Raw genomic sequence first — 22,463 nt, 5'->3', positions numbered from 1 at the left:
GGGGCTGAAACCAACACAGTAGACACCAGGCAGGAGGTTAGAGGGGGCTGAAACTAACACAGTAGACACCAGGCAGGAGGTTAGAGGGGGCTGAAACCAACACAGTAGACACCAGGCAGGAGGTTAGAGGGGGCTGAAACCAACACAGTAGACACCAGGCAGGAGGTTAGAGGGGGCTGAAACCAACACAGTAGACACCAGGCAGGAGGTTAGAGGGGGCTGAAACCAACACAGTAGACACCAGGCAGGAGGTTAGAGGGGGCACCCCATCTACAGTACCAGTCAAAAGTTTGGACACACCTCGTCATTCCAGGGTTTTTCTTTATTTTTACTATTTTCTACATTGTAGAATAAGAGTGAAGACATAAAAAAGTGTTAAACAAATCAAAATAGATTTTAGATTCTTCAAAGTAGCCACCCTTTGCATTGATGACAGCTTTGCACACTCTTGGCATTCTCTCAACCAGCTTCATGAGGAATGCTTTTCCAACAGTCTTGAAGGAGTTCCCACATATGCTGAGCACTTGTTGGCTGCTTTTCCTTCACTCTGCCATCCAACTCATCCCAGACCATCTCAATTGTGTTGAGGTCAAGTGATGGAGGCCAGGTCATCTGATGCAGCACTCCATCACTCTCCTCCTTGGTCAAATAGTCCTTACACAGCCTGGAGGTGTGTTGGGTCATTGTCCTGTTGAAAAACAAATGTTCTTGACATAATATGGACTATATCTTCTGTATACCACCCCTACCTTGTCACAACACAACTGATTGGCTCAAACGCATTAAGGAAAGAAATTCCACACATTTAATTTTTTCTATTATTTTTATTTAACATTTATTTAACTAGGCAAGTCAGTTAAGAACACATTCTTATTTAGAATGACGGCCTACACCGGCCAAACCCGGACGATGCTGGGCCAATTGTGTGCCACCCTATGAGACTCCCAATCACGGCCGGATGTGATTCAGCCTGGATTAAATTTTAATAAGTCACACCTGTTAATTGAAATGCATTCCAGGTGACTACCTCATGAAACTGGTTGAGAGAATGCCAAGAGTCTGCAAAGCTGTCAACAAGGCAAAGGGTTGCTACTTTGAAGAATCTCAAATATATATATTTTGATTTGTTGAACATATTGTTGATTTGTTGTGTTTTTTTCTGGTTACTACATGATTCCATATGTGTTATTTCATAGTTTTGATGTCTTCACTATTATTCTATAATGTAGAAAATAGTTTAAAAAAATATATATATATATATTTTAAATGGAATGAGTAGGTGTGTCCAAACTTTTGACTGGTAATGTAGATATATAGTATGAGAAAACAGTCCATTTGTGGATCAGAGGGATAGTAACAACTTTTACAATTGTCTACGGAGGGGACAACAGAAACAGAAGAGATAAAGAACCAAGAGAAAAAACAATTGTCATTCTACGAAGGCGACAACAGAAACAAAAGAGATAAAGAACCAAGAGAAAAAACAAGTAATACCACTTTATTATCAGACAGATTAATAATATATCAAATGGTATTGTGTTATAGAAAAGGGAATAACTTGAGTCAAGTACACACACAAAAAAAATTAACAATTTAAACTATTAATAATAATATGAATAATAAATGTCATATTAGATTTGGCCTACAGAGGGAAAACAAAGGCACTTGTTGTTGCATTGCAGAATGGCCTGTACGTATAAACATCCACCACCTTCCGGAGACACCTGAAACCCCACCTCTTTAAGGAATACCTAGGATAGGATAAAGTAATCCTTCTCCCCCCCTAAAAGATTTAGATGCACTATTGTAAAGTGGCTGTTCCACTGGATGTCATAAGGTGAATGCACCAATTTGTAAGTCGCTCTGGATAAGAGCGTCTGCTAAATGACTTAAATGTAAATGTAAATAAATGGTTACAGGCAAAACTCAGGGAAGTGTCCAAGTCTAGTTTATTGATGCCACACTGGACACTTGATATTTGTCAAGTTTGTCCACTACGTATTGTGAGCGAACACCTCTGTGTGTGTATAACAGACAAATGTCCAACATGGTACAAAATACAAATAGAAACTAAATATGGAAATTTGTGTTTTTTTTTGTCTCATCTATAGTATCTTCCCACAAAGTACATTTATTTAAAAAATATAAAAATAAAAATCCAAAAACATATGGCACTGCTTAGATCCGCAAGGACTGTTGTTGCTGTTAACTCAGCTTCATACTTGTAAAGTGGCTGTTCCACTGGATGTCATAAGGTGAATGCACCAATTTGTAAGTTGCTCTGGATAAGAGCGTCTGCTAAATGACTTAAATGTAAATGTAATACTTTCAAAAGGTACATCTGTTGTACAGTTCGACACATCCTTTACGGCAATTCAGCTATTACCAAAACCACATTGGTGTGGCGTTGTTAGGGAATGTAGTCATCAAATGTCGTCATTAATACTGTATCATTGTTTTTCATGAGAAAGTGCAGGAACTAGCTACATTAAAGTGCCACTTTAAAATCCCGATTAAAAAAGAGGATTTTAAAATCCCCTCCCGAGTGGTTGAATCGAAGAGGCTTTTTTTACCTCACAGATACAGTAGTTAGTCCACCGATCAATCAGTAAATAAAATTATAGTTGTCAATAGTTGTATTTATTGTGATAGTGGCCCCTTTTCAGTAGTTGGTCAATATTACATAATAATGACAACATATGGATGATAATTACAACATAGCAACAAAAAAACAAACAAGACATGGGAACTCAGGTATTTGAATTCATGCTACTTCGTCCTTCAAATACATTTTGAACACCTTATACATTCTCAGAATACATATTCTGCACCAGCATTCGATGGGGAAAAGTTAGCGAAACCAAATTCATGCAATCGATATCAATATCGGCAGTTCCAAAGAGATTCGATCTATCGATCTATGCGATACCCGGAGCCACAAGGCAACAACGCAATCACTGGATCTGCTCAACTGTTGACTGCATATTCGGTTAATGAGAATTTGGATTGTAATCTCTATATCGTATAAGAATTCAGAACGTAATCTCTAGTCTGCATCGTATTTTAGTCATTTTATGAAACGTCATTAAACTCAAATAGATTGTTCAATATTTGTGCAATTTATCCGAATGTTCATGTTCAGCGCGTTAGAGATGAGATCTACTAACATGTTTCGATTTTCAGGATTAAAATGTTTTAAAAATATATATATATTGTGCTGCTGAATATGAATTAAAAACATATCCCAGTAGGCGTACACCTACCATGTATAAAAGTCTCTGTGTCTATTGTTTTTTTAAAGGTCAACTGCCCCTTAGAACGAATCCCTCCATTTTTAAAACAGCCTTTGTGACATCACTATGAGTCACAATCTCTCATTTCTAAAAAAAAATAAAAAAAATAAAATAAAATGTCAAAATTGACTACAATGTTTAAAATAGAATAATTGTTGGTCATAAGGTCAGTCTGGTCCAAAACAAGAGTTCGGTAAATGACTGAGTCATGACTTTACTTGAGGGTTTGGATTACAATCAAGTCAACAATTCATGCCCCCTTTTTTTGCAGACGCACAGAAACCTATGATCGCCATGCTCAATGCCAAGCGTCGGCTGGAGTGGTGTAAAGCTCTCCTCCATTGGACTCTGAAGCAGTGGAAACACATTTTCTGGAGAGATGAACCACGCTTCACCATCTGCCGGTCCGATGAACAAATCTGAGTTTGGCGGATGCCAGGAGAACACTACCTGCCCGAATGCATAGTGTCCACTGTAAAGTTTGGTGGAGGAGGAATAATGGTCTGGGGCTGTTTTTCATGGTTCGGGCCCCTTAGTTCCAGTGAAGGGAAATCCTAACGTTACAGCATACAATGACATTCTAGACGATTCTGTGCTTCCAACTTTGTGACAACAGTTTGTTTTCCTTCAGTCGTGGCCGCTAGCATTTCTTCATGAGAATTGATGAAAAACGTGGCCAAATCAGGAAGTGCAGTTCTCCTTTAAATTGTGTTTAACAGGATCCATTTTCTGATGTTAATCTCTAACCAAAAACACTAGAGGGCGACAAACTGGTTCCCCTCCTGAGTCAGCACACACAGGCCCAGTCCAGAAACGACACTTACAACACACCTTACCAAGGCACTGGAGTCAATCTGAGAGGAGGATTGGATAGGTATAAGCAACATGGCAAAATGTCCACCTACTGTATCCTTATATGGGTTACTGCATCTTTATATGGTTTACTGTATCCTTATATGGGTTACTGTATCCTTATATGGGTTACTGTATCCTTATATGGGTTACTGCATCCTCATATGGGTTACTGCATCTTTCTATGGTTTACTGTATCCTTATATGGGTTACTGCATCCTCATATGGGTTACTGCATCTTTCTATGGGTTACTGCATCTTTATATGGGTTACTGTATCCTCATATGGGTTACTGCATCCTCATATGGGTTACTGCATCTTTCTATGGTTTACTGTATCCTTATATGGGTTACTGTATCCTTATATGGGTTACTGCATCTTTCTATGGGTTACTGCATCTTTCTATGGTTTACTGTATCCTTATATGGGTTACTGTATCCTTATATGGGTTACTGCATTCTTATATGGGTTACTGCATCTTTCTATGGGTTACTGTATCCTTATATGGGTTACTGTATCCTTATATGGGTTACTGCATCTTTCTATGGGTTACTGTATCTTTCTATGGGTTACTGTATCCTTATATGGGTTACTGTATCCTTATATGGGTTACTGCATCTTCCTATGGGTTACTGTATCCTTATATGGGTTACTGTATCCTTATATGGGTTACTGCATCTTCCTATGGGTTACTGTATCCTTAAATGGGTTACTGTATCCTTATATGGGTTACTGTATCTTTCTATAGGTTACTGCATCTTTCTATGGGTTACTGCATCTTTCTATGGGTTACTGTATCTTTCTATAGGTTACTGCATCTTTCTATGGGTTACTGCATCTTTCTATGGGTTACTGTATCTTTCTATAGGTTACTGCATCTTTCTATGGGTTACTGCATCTTTCTATGGGTTACTGTATACTTATATGGGTTACTGTATCCTTATATGGGTTACTGTATCTTTCTATAGGTTACTGCATCTTTCTATGGGTTACTGTATCCGTATATGAGTTACTGTATCCTTATATGGGTTACTGTATCTTTCTATGGGTTACTGCATCTTTCTATGGGTTACTGCATCTTTCTATGGGTTACTGCATCCTTATATGGGTTACTGCATCTTTCTATGGGTTACTGCATCTTTCTATGGGTTACTATAACCTTACATGGGTTAATGTATCCTTATATGGGTTACTGTATCTTTCTATAGGTTAATGCATCTTTCTATGGGTTACTGCATCTTTCTACAGGTTACTGTATCCTTATATGGGTTACTGTATCCTTATATGGGTTACTGCATCTATATATGGGTTACTGTATCCTTATATGGGTTACTGTATCTTTCTATAGGTTACTGCATCTTCCTATGGGTTACTGTATCCTTATATGGGTTACTATATCCTTATATGGGTTACTGTATCCTTATATGGGTTACTGTATCCTTATATGGGTTACTGTATCCTTATATGGGTTACTGTATCCTTATATAGGTTACTGCATCTTCCTATGGGTTACTGTATCCTTATATGGTTACTGTATCCTTATATGGGTTACTGTATCTTTCTATGGGTTACTGCATCTTTCTATGGGTTACTGTATCCTTATATGGGTTACTATATCCTTATATGGGTTACTGTATCTTTCTATGGGTTACTGCATCTTTCTATGGGTTACTGTATCTTTATATGGGTTACTGCATCTGTCTATGGGTTACTGTATCCTTATATGGGTTACTGCATCTTTCTATGGGTTACTATATCCTTACATGGGTTACTGTATCCTTATATGGGTTACTGTTCTTTCTATAGGTTACTGCATCTTTCTATGGGTTACTGCATCTTTCTACAGGTTACTGTATCCTTATATGGGTTACTGTATCCTTATATGGGTTACTGCATCTATATATGGGTTACTGTATCCTTATATGGGTTACTGTATCTTTCTATAGGTTACTGCATCTTCCTATGGGTTACTGTATCCTTATATGGGTTACTATATCCTTATATGGGTTACTGTATCCTTATATGGGTTACTGTATCCTTATATGGGTTACTGTATCCTTATATGGGTTACTGTATCCTTATATAGGTTACTGCATCTTCCTATGGGTTACTGTATCCTTATATGGTTACTGTATCCTTATATGGGTTACTGTATCTTTCTATGGGTTACTGCATCTTTCTATGGGTTACTGTATCCTTATATGAGTTACTGTATCCTTATATGGGTTACTGTATCTTTCTATGGGTTACTGCATCTTTCTATGGGTTACTGCATCTTTCTATGGGTTACTGCATCTTTCTATGGGTTACTGCATCTTTCTATGGGTTACTATATCCTTATATGGGTTACTGTATCCTTATATGGGTTACTGTATCTTTATATGCGTTACTGTATCTTTATATGAGTTACTGCATCTTTCTATGGGTTACTGTATCCTTATATGGGTTACTGCATCTTTCTATGGGTTACTGCATCTTTCTATGGGTTACTATATCCTTATATGGGTTACTGTATCCTTATATGGGTTACTGTATCTTTCTACGGGTTACTGTATCCTTATATGGGTTACTGTATCCTTATATGGGTTACTGCATATATCTATGGGTTACTGTATCCTTATATGGGTTACTGTATCCTTATATGGGTTACTGTATCTTTCTATAGGTTACTGCATCTTTCTATGGGTTCCTGCGTCTTTCTATGGGTTACTGTATCCTTATATGGGTTACTGTATCTTTATATGGGTTAATGCATCTTTCTATGGGTTACTGTATCCTTAAATGGGTTACTGTATCCTTATATGGGTTACTGTATCTTTCTATAGGTTACTGTATCTTTCTATGGGTTACTATATCCTTATATGGGTTACTGTATCTTTCTATGGGTTACTGCATCTTTCTATGGGTTCCTGCATCTTTCTATGGGTTACTGTATCCTTATATTGGTTACTGTATCCTTATATGGGTTACTGCATCTTTCTATGGGTTACTGCATCTTTCTATGGGTTACTGTATCCTTATATTGGTTACTGTATCTTTCTATGGGTTACTGTATCTTTCTATGGGTTACTGCATCTTTCTATGGGTTACTGCATCTTTCTATGGGTTACTGCATCTTTCTATGGTTTACTGTATCCTTATATGGGTTACTGTATCCTTATATTGGTTACTGTATCTTTCTATGGGTTACTGCATCTTTCTATGGGTTACTGCATCTTTCTATGGATTACTGTATCTTTCTATGGGTTACTGTATCTTTCTATGGATTACTGTATCTTTCTATGGGTTACTGCATCTTTCTATGGGTTATAGGGGTGGTTTCTGGCCCTGGACACGCTGGTTACTATGCTACAGGTGAGAGGGTCTGATCTATCACAAGCCAAAGCCATGTTTTCCTCCTCTCCCCTGAGACCAATGCACTGTATATGCATGGTGGACTGTGTGGAGGTGGACAATGAGTAGTTGAATCCACGCAGCAGTGTATTACAATGTTGCATTGTGGACCCTGTGATCCATGCAGCTGTGTATGTGTGGAACCAAGGACAGTGATAATCTCACTGGCAAATCTGATGCTGAATTCTGAACCGACTCCTTACTCCCTAAACCTACATGTAGATCCAAGAGGAAACGTGGTGATATCTCCAAGTTGACGTCAGATAAGCTAGATAGGTGGATCATTCACCTGTCCAATCGAGAGCAGTGACTCTGTGTTAGGGGGGGTAGGGTGCTATGGTCTAGGCGAGGGTAGGGTGCTCGGGGTCTATTTGGGACTCAGCAGTAGTCTTACTAGCAGCAGAGTTTGTTAGATGGATGCCGAGTTATCTTGAAGGACTCGTTGCTGTCAACGTCTGGATTCTCCAGAGGCGGAATCTGTTTACCTGAAACACAACACAGGATAAGTTTTGAAGGTGCAGTTTAAACAACCAGGTGCAGTTTTGAAGGAAGTCGAGGTCGTTTCTGGAGTAACTAGCGTAAACAATGGCTCCAGGAGATACCTTCCTTTCAAACGGCACGCAGAGACATACAGTACAAATGGTATCCATTAGTTAATTTGACTGTGGGTATGTAGAAAAAAGGGCTTAATTGCCAAGATCTCACACTATCCCTTTAAGTGGTGAATCTAAACTATCCCTTTAAGTGGTGAATCTAAACTATCCCTTTAAGTGGTGAATCTAAACTATCCCTTTAAGTGGTGAATCTAAACTATCCCTTTAAGTGGTGAATCTTAACTATCCCTTTAAGTGGTGAATCTAAACCATCCCTTTAAGTGGTGAATCTTAACTATCCCTTTAAGTGGTGAATCTAAACTATCCCTTTAAGTGGTGAATCTAAACCATCCCTTTAAGTGGTGAATCTTAACTATCCCTTTAAGTGGTGAATCTAAACTATCCCTTTAAGTGGTGAATCTTAACTATCCCTTTAAGTGGTGAATCTAAACTATCCCTTTAAGTGGTGAATCTAAACTATCCCTTTAAGTGGTGAATCTTAACTATCCCTTTAAGTGGTGAATCTAAACCATCCCTTTAAGTGGTGAATCTTAACTATCCCTTTAAGTGGTGAATCTAAACTATCCCTTTAAGTGGTGAATCTAAACTATCCCTTTAAGTGGTGAATCTTAACTATCCCTTTAAGTGGTGAATCTAAACCATCCCTTTAAGTGGTGAATCTTAACTATCCCTTTAAGTGGTGAATCTAAACTATCCCTTTAAGTGGTGAATCTAAACTATCCCTTTAAGTGGTGAATCTTAACTATCCCTTTAAGTGGTGAATCTAAACTATCCCTTTAAGTGGTGAATCTAAACTATCCCTTTAAGTGGTGAATCTTAACTATCCCTTTAAGTGGTGAATCTTAACTATCCCTTTAAGTGGTGAATCTAAACTATCCCTTTAAGTGGTGAATCTAAACTATCCCTTTAAGTGGTGAATCTTAACTATCCCTTTAAGTGGTGAATCTTAACTTTCCCTTTAAGTGGTGAATCTTAACTATCCCTTTAAGTGGTGAATCTTAACTTTCCCTTTAAGTGGTGAATCTTAACTATCCCTTTAAGTGGTGAATCTTAACTATCCCTTTAAGTGGTGAATCTTAACTTTCCCTTTAAGTGGTGAATCTTAACTATCCCTTTAAGTGGTGAATCTTAACTATCCCTTTAAGTGGTGAAACTTAACTATCCCTTTAAGTAGTGAATCTTAACTATCCCTTTAAGTGGTGAATCTAAACTTTCCCTTTAAGTGGTGAATCTAAACTATCCCTTTAAGTGGTGAATCTTAACTATCCCTTTAAGTGGTGAATCTTAACTTTCCCTTTAAGTGAATATCTGAATAAAGTAGAAGTTCAGATTTGTCCCTAAGAGAGATGCTAACAGACACTGTACTGAATGAAGTAGAAGTTCAGATTTGTCCCTAAGAGAGATGCTAACAGACACTGTACTGAATGAAGTAGAAGTTCAGATTTGTCCCTAAGAGAGATGCTAACAGACACTGTACTGAATGAAGTAGAAGTTCAGATTTGTCCCTAAGAGAGATGCTAACAGACACTGTACTGAATGAAGTAGAAGTTCAGATTAAACTATCCCTGTTGAATGAAGTAGAAGAATCTGTCTAACAGAGATGCTAACAGACACTGTCTGAATGAAGTAGAAGTTCAGATTTGTTAAGAGAGATGCTAACAGACACTGACTGAATCTAGAAGTTCAATTTGTCCCTAAGAGAGATGCTCCACTGTTGAATGAAGTGAAGTTCAGATTTGTCCCTAAGAGAGATGCTAACAGGCACTACTGAATGAAGTGAAGTTCAACTGTCCCTTAACAGAGATGGTAACAGACACTGTACTGAACTATCCCTTTGAATGGAATGTGTCTACAACAAAACACATCAACAGACATTCACGAGGATGCTTTAGTTTAGTGACTTTCTATTTTATGTTAAATGTAACTTTATTTATCCAAATTCTTATTCTTATTTTCAATGACGGGTGGTGTTAAGTCCAACACTAAACGAGGCTACCTACCCCTTTAACCACTGGTGACCCCTCTCTAACCACTATCCCCGCCCTTAACCACTAGGCTACCTGCCGCCCCTGGTGAACCACGAGGCTACCTGCCACCCTCCCCTCTAACCATCCCTTTAAGTGGTGAATCTAACCACTAACTATCCCTCTAACCACTAGGTGCCCTCCCCTCTAACCACTAGGCTACCTGCCGCCCCTCCCTTAACCACTAGGCTATGCCGCCCCTCCCTTAAGTGGTGAATCTTAAGGCTATCCCTTTAAAGGTGGTAACCACGAGGAATCCCCTCTAAACTATCCCTGCCGCCCTCCCCTCTGGTGAACCCTGCCGCCCTCCCCTCTAACCAAGGCTATCCCTTTAACCACGAGGCTAGCCACCCCCCCTCTAACCACTGGTGAACCCCTCCCTCTAACCAAGTCTATAACCACTAGGCTACCCTGCCGCCCTCCCCTCTAACCACTAGGCTACCCTGCCGCCCCTCCCTCTAACCACTAGGCTACCCTGCCGCCCCTCCTCTAAACTACCTGCCGCCCCTCCCTTCTAAGTGGTGAATCCCCTCTAACCACTAGGATATCCCTTTAAGTGGTGAATCTAACCAACTATCCCTTTAAGTGGTGAATGCCGCCCCACCCCTCTAAACTATCCCTAGGCTTCTAACCAGTGCTACCCTGCCGCCCCTCCCCTCTAACCACTGAATAGGCTACCTGCCGCCCTCCCCTCTAACCAAGGCTATCCCTTTAACCACTAGGGTGAACCTGCCGCCCCTCTAAACTATCCCTGCCGCCCCTCCCTCTGAGTCTACCCTGCCGCCCTCCCCTCTAACCACTAGGCTCCCTTTAACCAAGGCTACCCTGGTGAATACCTGCCGCCCCTCCACTCTAACCAAGGCTATCCCTTAGGATACCTGCCGCCCCTCCCCTCTAACCAAGGTGGCCCCTCCCCTCTGATCTGCCGCCCCTCCACTCTAACCACTAGGCCCTGCCGCCCCTCCCCTCTAACCACTAGGATACCTGCCGCCCCTGAACTAACCCTGCCGCCCCTCCCTCTAACCACTAGGATACCTGCCGCCCCTCCCCTCTAACCAAGGCTACCCTGCCGAAAAATACCTGCCGCCCTCCACTCTAACCACTAGGATACCCTGCCGCCCTCCCCTAACCACTAGGCTACCAGCCGACCCTCCCCTCTAACCACTAGGCTACCTGCCGACCCTCCCCTCTAACCACTAGGCTACCAGCCGACCCTCCCCCTAACCACTAGGATACCTGCCGCCCTCCCTCTAACCACTAGGATACCCTGCCGCCCTCCCCTCTAACCACTAGGGCTAACCACTAGGCTACCAGCCGCCCTCCCCTCAAACCACTAGACCCTCCCCTCAAACCACTAGGCTACCAGCCGACCCTCCCCTCTAACCACTAGGCTACCTGCCGACCCTCCCCTCTAACCACTAGGCTACCAGCCGACCCTCCCCTCTAACCACTAGGATACCTGCCGCCCCTCCCCTCTAACCACTACCCTGGCCCTCCCTCTAACCCTGCTACCAGCCGACCCTCCCCTCTAACCACTAGGCTACCAGCCGACCCTCCCCTCAAACCACTAGGCTACCAGCCGACCCTCCCCTCTAACCACTAGGGCTAACCACTAGGCTACCAGCCGACCCTCCCCTCTAACCACTAGGATACCTGCCGCCCCTCCACTCTAACCACTAGGATACCCTGCCGCCCCTCCCCTCTAACCACTAGGCTACCAGCCGACCCTCCCCTCTAACCACTAGGCTACCAGCCGACCCTCCCCTCAAACCACTAGGCTACCAGCCGACCCTCCCCTCTAACCACTAGGCTACCTGCCGACCCTCCCCTCTAACCACTAGGCTACCAGCCGACCCTCCCCTCTAACCACTAGGATACCTGCCGCCCCTCCACTCTAACCACTAGGATACCCTGCCGCCCCTCCCCTCTAACCACTAGGCTACCCTGCCCCCTCCCCTCTAACCACTAGGCTACCCTGCCGACCCTCCCCTCTAACCACTAGGCTACCTGCCGCCCCTCCCCTCTAACCACTAGGCTACCCTGCCGCCCCTCCTCTAACCACTAGGCTACCAGCCGCCCTCCCTCTAACCACTAGGCTACCAGCCGACCCTCCCCTCTAACCACTAGGCCCCAGCCGACCCTCCCTCTAACCACTAGGCTACCTGCCCCTCTACACTCTAACCACTAGGCTACCAGCCGACCCTCCCCTCTAACCACTAGGCTACCTGCCGCCCCTCCCCTCTAACCACTAGGCTACCCTGCCGACCCTCCCCTCTAACCACTAGGCTACCAGCCGACCCTCCCCTCTAACCACTAGGCTACCCTGCCGCCCCTCCCCTCTAACCACTAGGCTACCTGCCGACCCTCCCCTCTAACCACTAGGCTACCCTGCCGACCCATGGAACATATTGCATAACAATTCCTGATAAAACAAACTCAACCGTGTTTGATGTGGTCGTATGGAACGAACCACCACGCCAACATAAACTCTAAAAACTAAAACACTTACTGATCTTCTGAAAGAGCTCCTCCACATTGACAGCGTTTCTGGCGCTGGTCTCCATGAAGATTGCTGCGATAGACTCAGCAAAGTCCTTAGCTTCCTTCATAGGAACTTCCCTGTTAAAAGACAAATCAGTATAAACTACAGCTTGGGTTGACTCATCAACAGGGCTTCCATAACAGTCTTTAACCTGGTGGTGACTCATCAACAGGGCTTCCATAACAGCCTTTAACCTGGTGGTGGTGACTCATCAACAGGGCTTCCATAACAGTCTTTAACCTGGTGGTGGTGACTCATCAACAGGGCTTCCATAACAGTCTTTAACCTGGTGGTGACTCATCAACAGGGCTTCCATAACAGTCTTTAACCTGGTGGTGGTTCATCAACAGGGCTTCCATAACAGCCTTTATCAACAGGGCTTCCATAACAAATAGGCTTTAACAACCTTTAACCTGGTGATGACTCATCAACAGGGCTTCCATAACAAATAACCTTTAACCTGGTGGTGACTCATCAACAGGGCTTCCATAACAGTCTTTAACCTTCATCAACAGGGCTTCCATAACAAATAGCCTTTAACCTGGTGATGACTCATCAACAGGGCTTCCATAACAGTCTTTAACCTTTATCAACAGGGCTTCCATAACACAAATAGCCTTTAACCTGGTGGTGGTGACTCATCAACAGGGCTTCCATAACAGTCTTTCTTTGAACAACAGGGCTTCCATAACAGTCTTTAACCTTTATCAACAGGGCTTCCATAACAGCCTTTAACATCAACAGGGGTCTTTAACCTGGTGGTGGTGACTCATCAACAGGGCTTCCGTAACAGTCTTTAACCTGGTGGTGGTGACTCATCAACAGGGCTTCCATAACAGCCTTTATCAACAGGGCTTCCATAACAGCCTTTATCAACAGGGCTTCCATAACAAATAGCCTTTAACCTGGTGGTGACTCATCAACAGGGCTTCCATAACAGCCTTTATCAACAGGGCTTCCATAACAAATAGCCTTTAACCTGGTGATGACTCATCAACAGGGCTTCCATAACAGCCTTTATCAACAGGGCTTCCATAACAGCCTTTATCAACAGGGCTTCCATAACAAATAGCCTTTAACCTGGTGGTGACTCATCAACAGGGCTTCCATAACAGTCTTTAACAACAGGGCTTCCATAAGAGCCTTTAACCTGGTGGTGACTCATCAACAGGGCTTCCATAACAGCCTTTAACCTGGTGGTGGTGACTCATCAACAGGGCTTCCATAACAGTCTTTAACCTGGTGGTGACTCATCAACAGGGCTTCCATAACAGTCTTTAACCTGGTGGTGGTGACTCATCAACAGGGCTTCCATAACAGCCTTTAACCTGGTGGTGACTCATCAACAGGGCTTCCATAACAGTCTTTAACCTGGTGGTGGTGACTCATCAACAGGGCTTCCATAACAGCCTTTAACCTGGTGGTGACTCATCAACAGGGCTTCCATAACAGTCTTTAACCTGGTGGTGGTGACTCATCAACAGGGCTTCCATAACAGTCTTTAACCTGGTGGTGACTCATCAACAGGGCTTCCATAACAGTCTTTAACCTGGTGGTGGTGACTCATCAACAGGGCTTCCATAACAGTCTTTAACCTGGTGGTGACTCATCAACTGCCTTTAACCTGGTGGTGACTCATCAACAGGGCTTCCATAACAGTCTTTAACCTGGTGGTGGTGACTCATCAACAGGGCTTCCATAACAGTCTTTAACCTGGTGGTGACTCATCAACAGGGCTTCCATAACAGTCTTTAACCTGGTGGTGGTGACTCATCAACAGGGCTTCCATAACAGTCTTTAACCTGGTGGTGACTCATCAACAGGGCTTCCATAACAGTCTTTAACCTGGTGGTGACTCATCAACAGGGCTTCCATAACAGTCTTTAACCTGGTGGTGGTGACTCATCAACAGGGCTTCCATAACAGCCTTTAACCTGGTGGTGACTCATCAACAGGGCTTCCATAACAGTCTTTAACCTGGTGGTGACTCATCAACAGGGCTTCCATAACAGCCTTTAACCTGGTGGTGACTCATCAACAGGGCTTCCATAACAGTCTTTAACCTGGTGGTGGTGACTCATCAACAGGGCTTTCATAACAGTCTTTAACCTGGTGGTGACTCATCAACAGGGCTTCCATAACAGTCTTTAACCTGGTGGTGACTCATCAACAGGGCTTTCATAACAGCCTTTAACCTGGTGGTGGTGAGGTTACACCCTTGTGAGAATATCAGCTCAGAATATAATTTTCAGTTGTTAAGTAAACAAAATGAAACCCTTGTTGTCAACTTACTCCACCTCCTTAGCTTGAGACTGGTACCTAGGCTAATACTTCCTAGTCATAAATGTAACAAAGGTGAACATCGAGATCCTGTCAATCAAATGGTTCTTATGACCTACAGAGCAGAGTTCTATTGCAGAGTCCCAACAATAGTAACACACAACACCATGGCGACCAATCAACAGGGTTTCCATGACAACGTTAGCCTTTAAAACACAGTTTGACAGAAGTGGTGAAGGACTGATGATACCTGATGTCCCCCAAATCTTTCTTGTTCCCTGCCAAGGCTACAATGATGTCCTCTGGACCGTGCTCCTTCAACTCCTTCACCCATTTCTTCAGTGTCTGGAAAGAGTCCTGACAGACAGACAGGTAGAACAGAACAGGGCAGACAGACAGACAGGCAGGTAGAACAGAACGGGACAGACAGACAGGTAGAACAGAACAGGGCAGACAGACAGACAGGTAGAACAGAACAGGGCAGACAGACAGGCAGAACAGAACAGGGCAGACAGACAGGCAGAACAGAACAGGGCAGACAGACAGGCAGAACAGAACAGGGCAGACAGACAGGCAGAACAGGGCAGACAGACAGGCAGAACAGAACAGGGCAGACAGGCAGAACAGGGCAGACAGCAGACAGACAGGTAGAACAGAACAGGGCAGACAGACAGGTAGAACAGAACAGGGCAGACAGACAGGCAGAACAGAACAGGGCAGACAGACAGGCAGAACAGGGCAGACAGACAGGTAGAACAGAACAGGGCAGACAGACAGGTAGAACAGAACAGGGCAGACAGACAGGTAGAACAGAGCAGACATAACAGGGCAGACAGACAGGTAGAACAGAGTAGACAGAACAGGGCAGACAGACAGGTAGAACAGAGCAGACAGAACAGGGCAGACAGACAGGTAGAACAGAGCAGACAGAACAGGGCATACAGACAGGAAGAACAGAACAGGGCAGACAGACAGACAGGAGAACAGAACAGGGCAGACAGGCAGAACAGACAGAACAGGGCAGACAGACAGGTAGAACAGAGCAGACAGAACAGGGCAGACAGACAGGTAGAACAGAACAGGGCAGACAGACAGGAGAACAGAACAGGGCAGACAGGCAGAACAGGGCAGACAGGCAGACAGAACAGACCAATGGCCAGGTTACACTTTACTACAGGACTGATTTGTCAAACTTTTTACCCCCAAAGCCTGCTTTCTCTAGCCTGGGCCCGTATTCATAAAGTAGAAGTGCTGATCTAGAATCAGGTCCCCACCTGTCCCATATAAAATCTTAAATATAATGATCTGACAGGCAAAACTGATCCTAGATCAGCTACTGTGAGACTCTTTCTGAATACAGTCCCTGGTCTCAGAACTGTTTGGCATGACAATGACCACAGGAGTTGGCAAGACAACACAAATATGCCACACTGTAACGTCTCTGGTCTGGAATCCACACAGAATGTTGATCGGGTTCCTTACCAGTTTGGTGATGTCATAGACTATGACAGCGGCCGCAGAGCCTCGGTAGTACATGGGAGCCAGCGAGTGGAACTGGAACACAAACATACAGGAAGTTAGCTATGAACAAGGGGAAGTTGCAGTTCATATGACTGAATTACTGGGTTTAAACCATGTTTAACTAACTAGTTCAGCTTTAGGGTTTAAAAAATATATATATATATAAATATTCAAGTTTAAATGCAAATAGGACATCATATACATTTGGAGAAAGAGATGAGATACCAGCTACAGTGTAGCAAAACAATACAACTGTGAGCTATCCCCCCCCATGTGTTAAGGACGTAATGATCATCCTACACACTTTTCCATTTACACCCCACCCCTGTGAGTCATCACGCCACAACAATACTATGAACCTTGACCTCTGACCCATGGTGTGTCCCAGAATAACAAAACCACATCTTCTCTGAGAATAGGAATTCTTCTCATGCCGACGAGACATATGTTGCACAGTCAAGAAAAGATTGTGTAAGCACTGATTGGACAGACACCATCGGCATCCAGGAAGTGTGGCTATGGCAACGGAGTCATAGGAATGGTAGTCAATGGAATGGTAGTCAATGGAATGGTAGTCAATGGAATGGTAGTCAATGGAATGGAGTCAATGGAATGGAGTCAATGGAATGGAGTCAATGGAATGGAGTCAATGGAATGGTAGTCAATGGAATAGGAGTCAATGGAATGGAGTCAATGGAATAGTAGTCAATGGAATGGAGTCAATGGAATGGTAGTCAATGGAATGGAATCAATGGAATGGAGTCAATGGAATGGTAGTCAATGGAATGGAATCAATGGAATGGAATCAATGGAATGGAGTCAATGGAATGGAGTCAATGGAATGGAATCAATGGAATGGAATCAATGGAATGGAGTCAATGGAATGGAATCAATGGAATGGAGTCAATGGAATGGAGTCAATGGAATGGAATCAATGGAATGGAGTCAATGGAATGGAATCAATGGAATGGAGTCAATGGAATGGAGTCAATGGAATGGAGTCAATGGAATGGAGTCAATGGAATGGAGTCAATGGAATAGTAGTCAATGGAATGGAGTCAATGGAATAGTAGTCAATGGAATAGTAGTCAATGGAATGGAGTCAATGGAATAGTAGTCAATGGAATAGTAGTCAATGGAATGGAGTCAATGGAATGGTAGTCAATGGAATGGAATCAATGGAATGGAGTCAATGGAATGGTAGTCAATGGAATGGAATCAATGGAATGGAATCAATGGAATGGAGTCAATGGAATGGAGTCAATGGAATGGAGTCAATGGAATGGAGTCAATGGAATGGAATCAATGGAATGGAGTCAATGGAATGGAGTCAATGGAATGGAATCAATGGAATGGAATCAATGGAATGGAGTCAATGGAATGGAATCAATGGAATGGAATCAATGGAATGGAGTCAATGGAATGGAGTCAATGGAATGGAATCAATTGAATGGAGTCAATGGAATGGAATCAATGGAATGGAATCAATGGAATGGAGTCAATGGAATGGAGTCAATGGAATGGAATCAATGGAATGGAATCAATGGAATGGAGTCAATGGAATGGAATCAATGGAATGGAGTCAATGGAATGGAGTCAATGGAATGGAATCAATGGAATGGAGTCAATGGAATGGAATCAATGGAATGGAGTCAATGGAATGGAATCAATGGAATGGAGTCAATGGAATGGAGTCAATGGAATGGAGTCAATGGAATGGAGTCAATGGAATGGAGTCAATGGAATGGTAGTCAATGGAATGGACTCAATGGAATGTAGTCAATGGAATGGAGTCAATGGAATGGAAATCATGTTGTTTAAAATATCATTCCATTTACGCAATTCTATTCATTATTACAAGCCATCCTCCAATCAGCAGCCTCCACTGAGTGAGAATGTGGAACAGATAAGGGATGAGGAAAAGGAGAAAGAGGATGTACCCACCCTTTCCTGTCCCGCTGTGTCCCAGATGAGGAACTTGTGTAGTTCGTGTCCACGCGGGACCGTCTTGGTTAAAAACGATGCCCTGCAAGTATCACAGAACATTAGGTCTAGCATAGTCTTAATCATTAAGACAACGATCGAGGATGATAGGATGGTGTTAACTGTTGATGACAGAATAGGTCAAGAACAAGAATGACCAGTCAGAGCAGGACCAGTCAGAGCAGGACAGGTCAGAGCAGGACAGGACAGGTCAGAGCAGGACAGGTCAGAGCAGAGCAGGACAGGACAGAGCAGGACCGGTCAGAGCAGGACCGGTCAGAGCAGAACAGGACAGGACAGAGCAGGACCGGTCAGAGCAGGACAGGTCAGAGCAGGACAGGTCAGAGCAGGACAGGACAGGACAGAGCAGGACCGGTCAGAGCAGGACCGGTCAGAGCAGGACAGGTCAGAGCAGGACAGGTCAGAGCAGAGCAGGACAGGACAGAGCAGGACAGGTCAGAGCAGGACAGGTCAGAGCAGGACAGGACAGAGCAGGACAGGACAGAGCAGGACAGGACAGAGCAGGACAGGTCAGAGCAGGACAGGTCAGAGCAGGACAGGACAGAGCAGGACAGGACAGAGCAGGACAGGTCAGAGCAGGACAGGTCAGAGCAGGACAGGTCAGAGCAGGACAGTGCAGGTCAGGTCAGAGCAGGACAGGTCAGAGCAGGACAGGTCAGAGCAGGACAGGTCAGAGCAGGACAGAACAGGACAGGACAGAGCAGGACAGGTCAGAGCAGGACAGGTCAGAGCAGGACAGGTCAGAGCAGGACAGAACAGGACAGGACAGAGCAGGACAGGTCAGGTCAGGACAGAGCAGGACAGGACAGGTCAGGACAGAGCAGGACAGGACAGGACAGAGCAGAACAGGACAGAGCAGGACAGGTCAGAGCAGGACAGGACAGGTCAGAGCAGGACAGGTCAGAGCAGGACAGGTCAGAGCAGAGCAGGACAGAGCAGGACAGGACAGAACAGAACAGGACAGGACAGAGCAGGACCGGTCAGAGCAGAACAGGACAGGACAGAGCAGGACCGGTCAGAGCAGGACAGGTCAGAGCAGGACAGGTCAGAGCAGGACAGGTCAGAGCAGGACAGGACAGGACAGAGCAGGACCGGTCAGAGCAGGACAGGACAGAGCAGGACAGGTCAGAACAGGACAGGACAGAGCAGGACAGGACAGGACAGAGCAGGACCGGTCAGAGCAGGACAGGTCAGAGCAGAACAGGACAGGACAGAGCAGGACTGGTCAGAGCAGGACAGGTCAGAGCAGGACAGGTCAGAGCAGGACAGGTCAGAGCAGGACAGGACAGAGCAGGACAGGGCAGGACAGGTCAGAGCAGGACAGGTCAGAGCAGGACAGGTCAGAGCAGGACAGGTCAGAACAGGACAGGTCAGAGCAGGACAGTGCAGGTCAGGTCAGAGCAGGACAGGTCAGAGCAGGACAGGACAGGACAGAGCAGGACAGGACAGGTCAGGAAAGAGCAGGACAGGACAGGACAGGACAGAGCAGAACAGAACAGAGCAGAACAGGACAGGTCAGGACAGAGCAGGACAGAACAGGTCAGGACAGAGCAGGACAGGACAGAGCAGGACAGGTCAGGAAAGAGCAGGACAGGACAGAGCAGAACAGAACAGAGCAGAACAGGACAGGACAGGACAGGTCAGGTCAGGACAGGACAGAGCAGGACAGGACAGGGCAGGACAGGACAGGACAGAGCAGGACAGGACAGAGCAGAACAGGACAGGACAGAGCAGAGCAGGACAGGACAGGTCAGGACAGAGCAGGTCAGGACAGAGCAGGACAGGACAGAGCAGGACAGGTCAGGACAGAGCAGGACAGGACAGAGCAGGTCAGAGCAGGACAGGACAGGTCAGAGCAGGACAGGACAGAGCAGAACAGGTCAGAGCAGGGAAGGACAAAACAGAATAGAAGAATAACTTTATTTTTCCCCTGGAGGGATGATGAATGTTTTAGACTCAGTAACCACCAAAGCCTATCATGAGATAGAGAATCAGATAGAGAATCAGATAGAGAATCAGATAGAGAATCAGACAGAGAATCAGATAGAGAATCAGACAGAGAATCAGACAGAGAATCAGACAGAGAATCAGATAGAGAATCAGACAGAGAATCAGATAGAGAATCAGATAGAGAATCAGATAGAGAATCAGACAGAGAATCAGACAGAGAATCAGACAGAGAATCAGATAGAGAATCAGATAGAGAATCAGATAGAGAATCAGACAGAGAATCAGATAGAGAATCAGACAGAGAATCAGACAGAGAATCAGATAGAGAATCAGATAGAGAATCAGATAGAGAATCAGACAGAGAATCAGATAGAGAATCAGATAGAGAATCAGATAGAGAATCAGATAGAGAATCAGACAGAGAATCAGACAGAGAATCAGATAGAGAATCAGATAGAGAATCAGACAGAGAATCAGATAGAGAATCAGATAGAGAATCAGATAGAGAATCAGACAGAGAATCAGACAGAGAAAGCTGGATTTGAATATAAAGCCCTTATTTCCAAGAAAATCCTTCTGACACATATTTACTCATTTCATTTCCTTCCCTGGACATAAAACCGAGTTTGAGACTCTGGTTTTATTTGAGATTTTCGTGCAATTAACTTGATAATCCTGAAAAGGTCTCCAGAACAGGACAGACAGGAAGCTAATTACACACTTGTTGCTGCCTATTGAATAAAATCAAGGTATTAACGCTCTGACAACTTACCCTATCGTCGGACTGACGTTGTGGTCGAAATGGTCTTGTACAAAACGACATACAATACTAGACTTGCCCACTCCTGTATCCTACCGAAAGAAATAAGAAATTGGTGAAATGCTATATCGATGTTACTCGGTCTGTACAAAAGACTCGAGAAGATACACAACGCTATTGGCTAAAGCATCCTAGTAGCCGGTTGTTGTTGTTTGTGTATCTCATGCTAACCAAGGATACATACATACTGTATCTGTAGGACCGAATGGTTACTTTATCAAATCTTTTACCGGATGGTGGCGTAACGGTTGGTATTGGTCAGAAGAGCCATTCCAAAACAACATGCACCGTAAGGGAAATCACTCAATGGACCAGGACAACAACACCGCAGTACAATAAACAACAACAACATAATACAAAAGGGTATTTGTAAAAGGCATATCAAGGTCAGGGGAAAGGTTATGATTAGGTTATGTGGCGGCGACTCCACATTATTTTACTAAAGAAATGTCTCCAATGTACATACAACGATTCTTCGACAAGATAAAGATGCAGTTTCTATACGAGGTCGAATTCTAGCAAGACAGATAGACATCCAAACGGTCGTGTTCCCAGTATAAAGAGACACAGCCGAACCGCAGAAAGACAGAAGGAATTTCCAAAGAGAATCAACCACCCAATAACTTATTTCACTTACTCCCAGAAGACACACTTTTAATTCCCGTATGGCCATTTTAAAGAGTTATGGCTATCTAGGCATACTTCTTCCGTTTCTTTTCAACGCCTTTGTCTCTCCAGGTTTGCTTACAACGTATTTTTGTCTTTAGATAAGAGAAAGAACTTCAGCCCCTAAGCAGGACAACTGGCCATCTTTCTAAATGTAACGGGATCAGCTGAAGCGAACCTCCCGAAACGCTCAATGTCACGTCACGGCGTAACCTCTTCCGTTACTGTTACGTTCAAAAGAGATGAGAACTGAAAAAGACAAGGAGATAAAAGAAGAAAAAAAATAGTCCCAGAGAATAAACTGTTTATTTTCATCTCTAGATTAGCGGTCCCCCAAAACAGGAGTGAATATGGTGAATAAAGAGAGAAGGTGTGCGAGTGAAGAGGACACACAGGGGAAAATATAACCGCGACATGTTACGGTTAAATCCAGGTATGGCAATTATTAATGTAGCCTGTGAGAGTGGACTGGAGTTGGATGAGGAGACTTTTTGCCATAGCAAT

The 22,463-nt window shown here is 44.0% G+C and overlaps 2 protein-coding genes across 15 annotated transcripts; one reads left to right on the top strand and one right to left on the bottom strand.

Annotated features, from left to right (window-relative positions):
• Positions 1-4,067: 4,067 nt before the first annotated feature.
• Positions 4,068-7,513, top strand: LOC127910872 (NADH-ubiquinone oxidoreductase chain 5-like). Of its 14 annotated transcripts, XM_052475948.1 has the most exons (6): positions 4,226-4,653; positions 4,894-4,913; positions 4,954-5,113; positions 5,494-5,812; positions 5,992-6,310; positions 6,971-7,457. In XM_052475948.1, the coding sequence occupies exons 4-6, from the start codon at positions 5,530-5,532 to the stop codon at positions 7,455-7,457; spliced, it is 1,089 nt and encodes a 362-aa protein (XP_052331908.1). In that variant the 5' UTR covers positions 4,226-4,653; positions 4,894-4,913; positions 4,954-5,113; positions 5,494-5,529. The 14 variants fall into 14 exon arrangements, 10 of the variants coding, with proteins under 10 accessions (XP_052331908.1, XP_052331904.1, XP_052331903.1 ...); XM_052475944.1 differs by lacking the exon at positions 5,992-6,310 and having other exon boundaries at positions 5,014-5,113; positions 5,494-5,792; positions 6,971-7,503; XM_052475943.1 differs by lacking the exon at positions 5,992-6,310 and having other exon boundaries at positions 4,894-4,973; positions 5,014-5,113; positions 5,494-5,792; positions 6,971-7,503.
• A 366-nt stretch (positions 7,514-7,879) lies between these two features.
• On the bottom strand, positions 7,880-22,095 carry LOC127910873 (ras-related protein Rab-31-like). Its single transcript, XM_052475953.1, has 7 exons — positions 21,931-22,095; positions 21,246-21,325; positions 18,464-18,545; positions 16,481-16,552; positions 15,249-15,355; positions 12,686-12,795; positions 7,880-8,023 (listed from the first exon to the last, which is right to left on the bottom strand). Exons 1-7 carry the CDS (start codon positions 21,964-21,966, stop codon positions 7,932-7,934), a joined length of 579 nt encoding a protein of 192 aa, XP_052331913.1. The 5' UTR covers positions 21,967-22,095; the 3' UTR covers positions 7,880-7,931.
• Positions 22,096-22,463: the final 368 nt, after the last annotated feature.

This window comes from Oncorhynchus keta, chromosome 23 (genome assembly GCF_023373465.1).
Source record: "Oncorhynchus keta strain PuntledgeMale-10-30-2019 chromosome 23, Oket_V2, whole genome shotgun sequence".
In the NCBI taxonomy this organism is placed as follows: Eukaryota; Metazoa; Chordata; class Actinopteri; order Salmoniformes; family Salmonidae; genus Oncorhynchus; species Oncorhynchus keta.
This window is presented reverse-complemented; position numbering and strand designations above follow the sequence as displayed.

What these genes read in the sequence shown, in the direction of transcription:
- LOC127910872 (XM_052475943.1), top strand. Translation starts at nt 4,250, where the DNA reads ATGGGTTACTGTATCCTTATATGGGTTACTGTATCCTTATATGGGTTA. An exon ending in GTTACTGTATCTTTCTATAG is followed by an intron (nt 5,114 to 5,493) that starts GTTACTGCATCT and finishes ATCTTTCTATAG; the next exon opens with GTTACTGCATCTTCCTATGG. An exon ending in GTTACTGTATCTTTCTATGG is followed by an intron (nt 5,793 to 6,970) that starts GTTACTGCATCT and finishes ATCTTTCTATAG; the next exon opens with GTTACTGTATCTTTCTATGG.
- LOC127910873 (XM_052475953.1), bottom strand. Translation starts at nt 21,966, where the DNA reads ATGGCCATACGGGAATTAAAAGTGTGTCTTCTGGGA. An exon ending in TCTATGACATCACCAAACTG is followed by an intron (nt 15,356 to 16,480) that starts GTAAGGAACCCG and finishes TCTGTCTGTCAG; the next exon opens with GACTCTTTCCAGACACTGAA. An exon ending in AAAGATTTGGGGGACATCAG is followed by an intron (nt 12,796 to 15,248) that starts GTATCATCAGTC and finishes GTCTTTTAACAG; the next exon opens with GGAAGTTCCTATGAAGGAAG.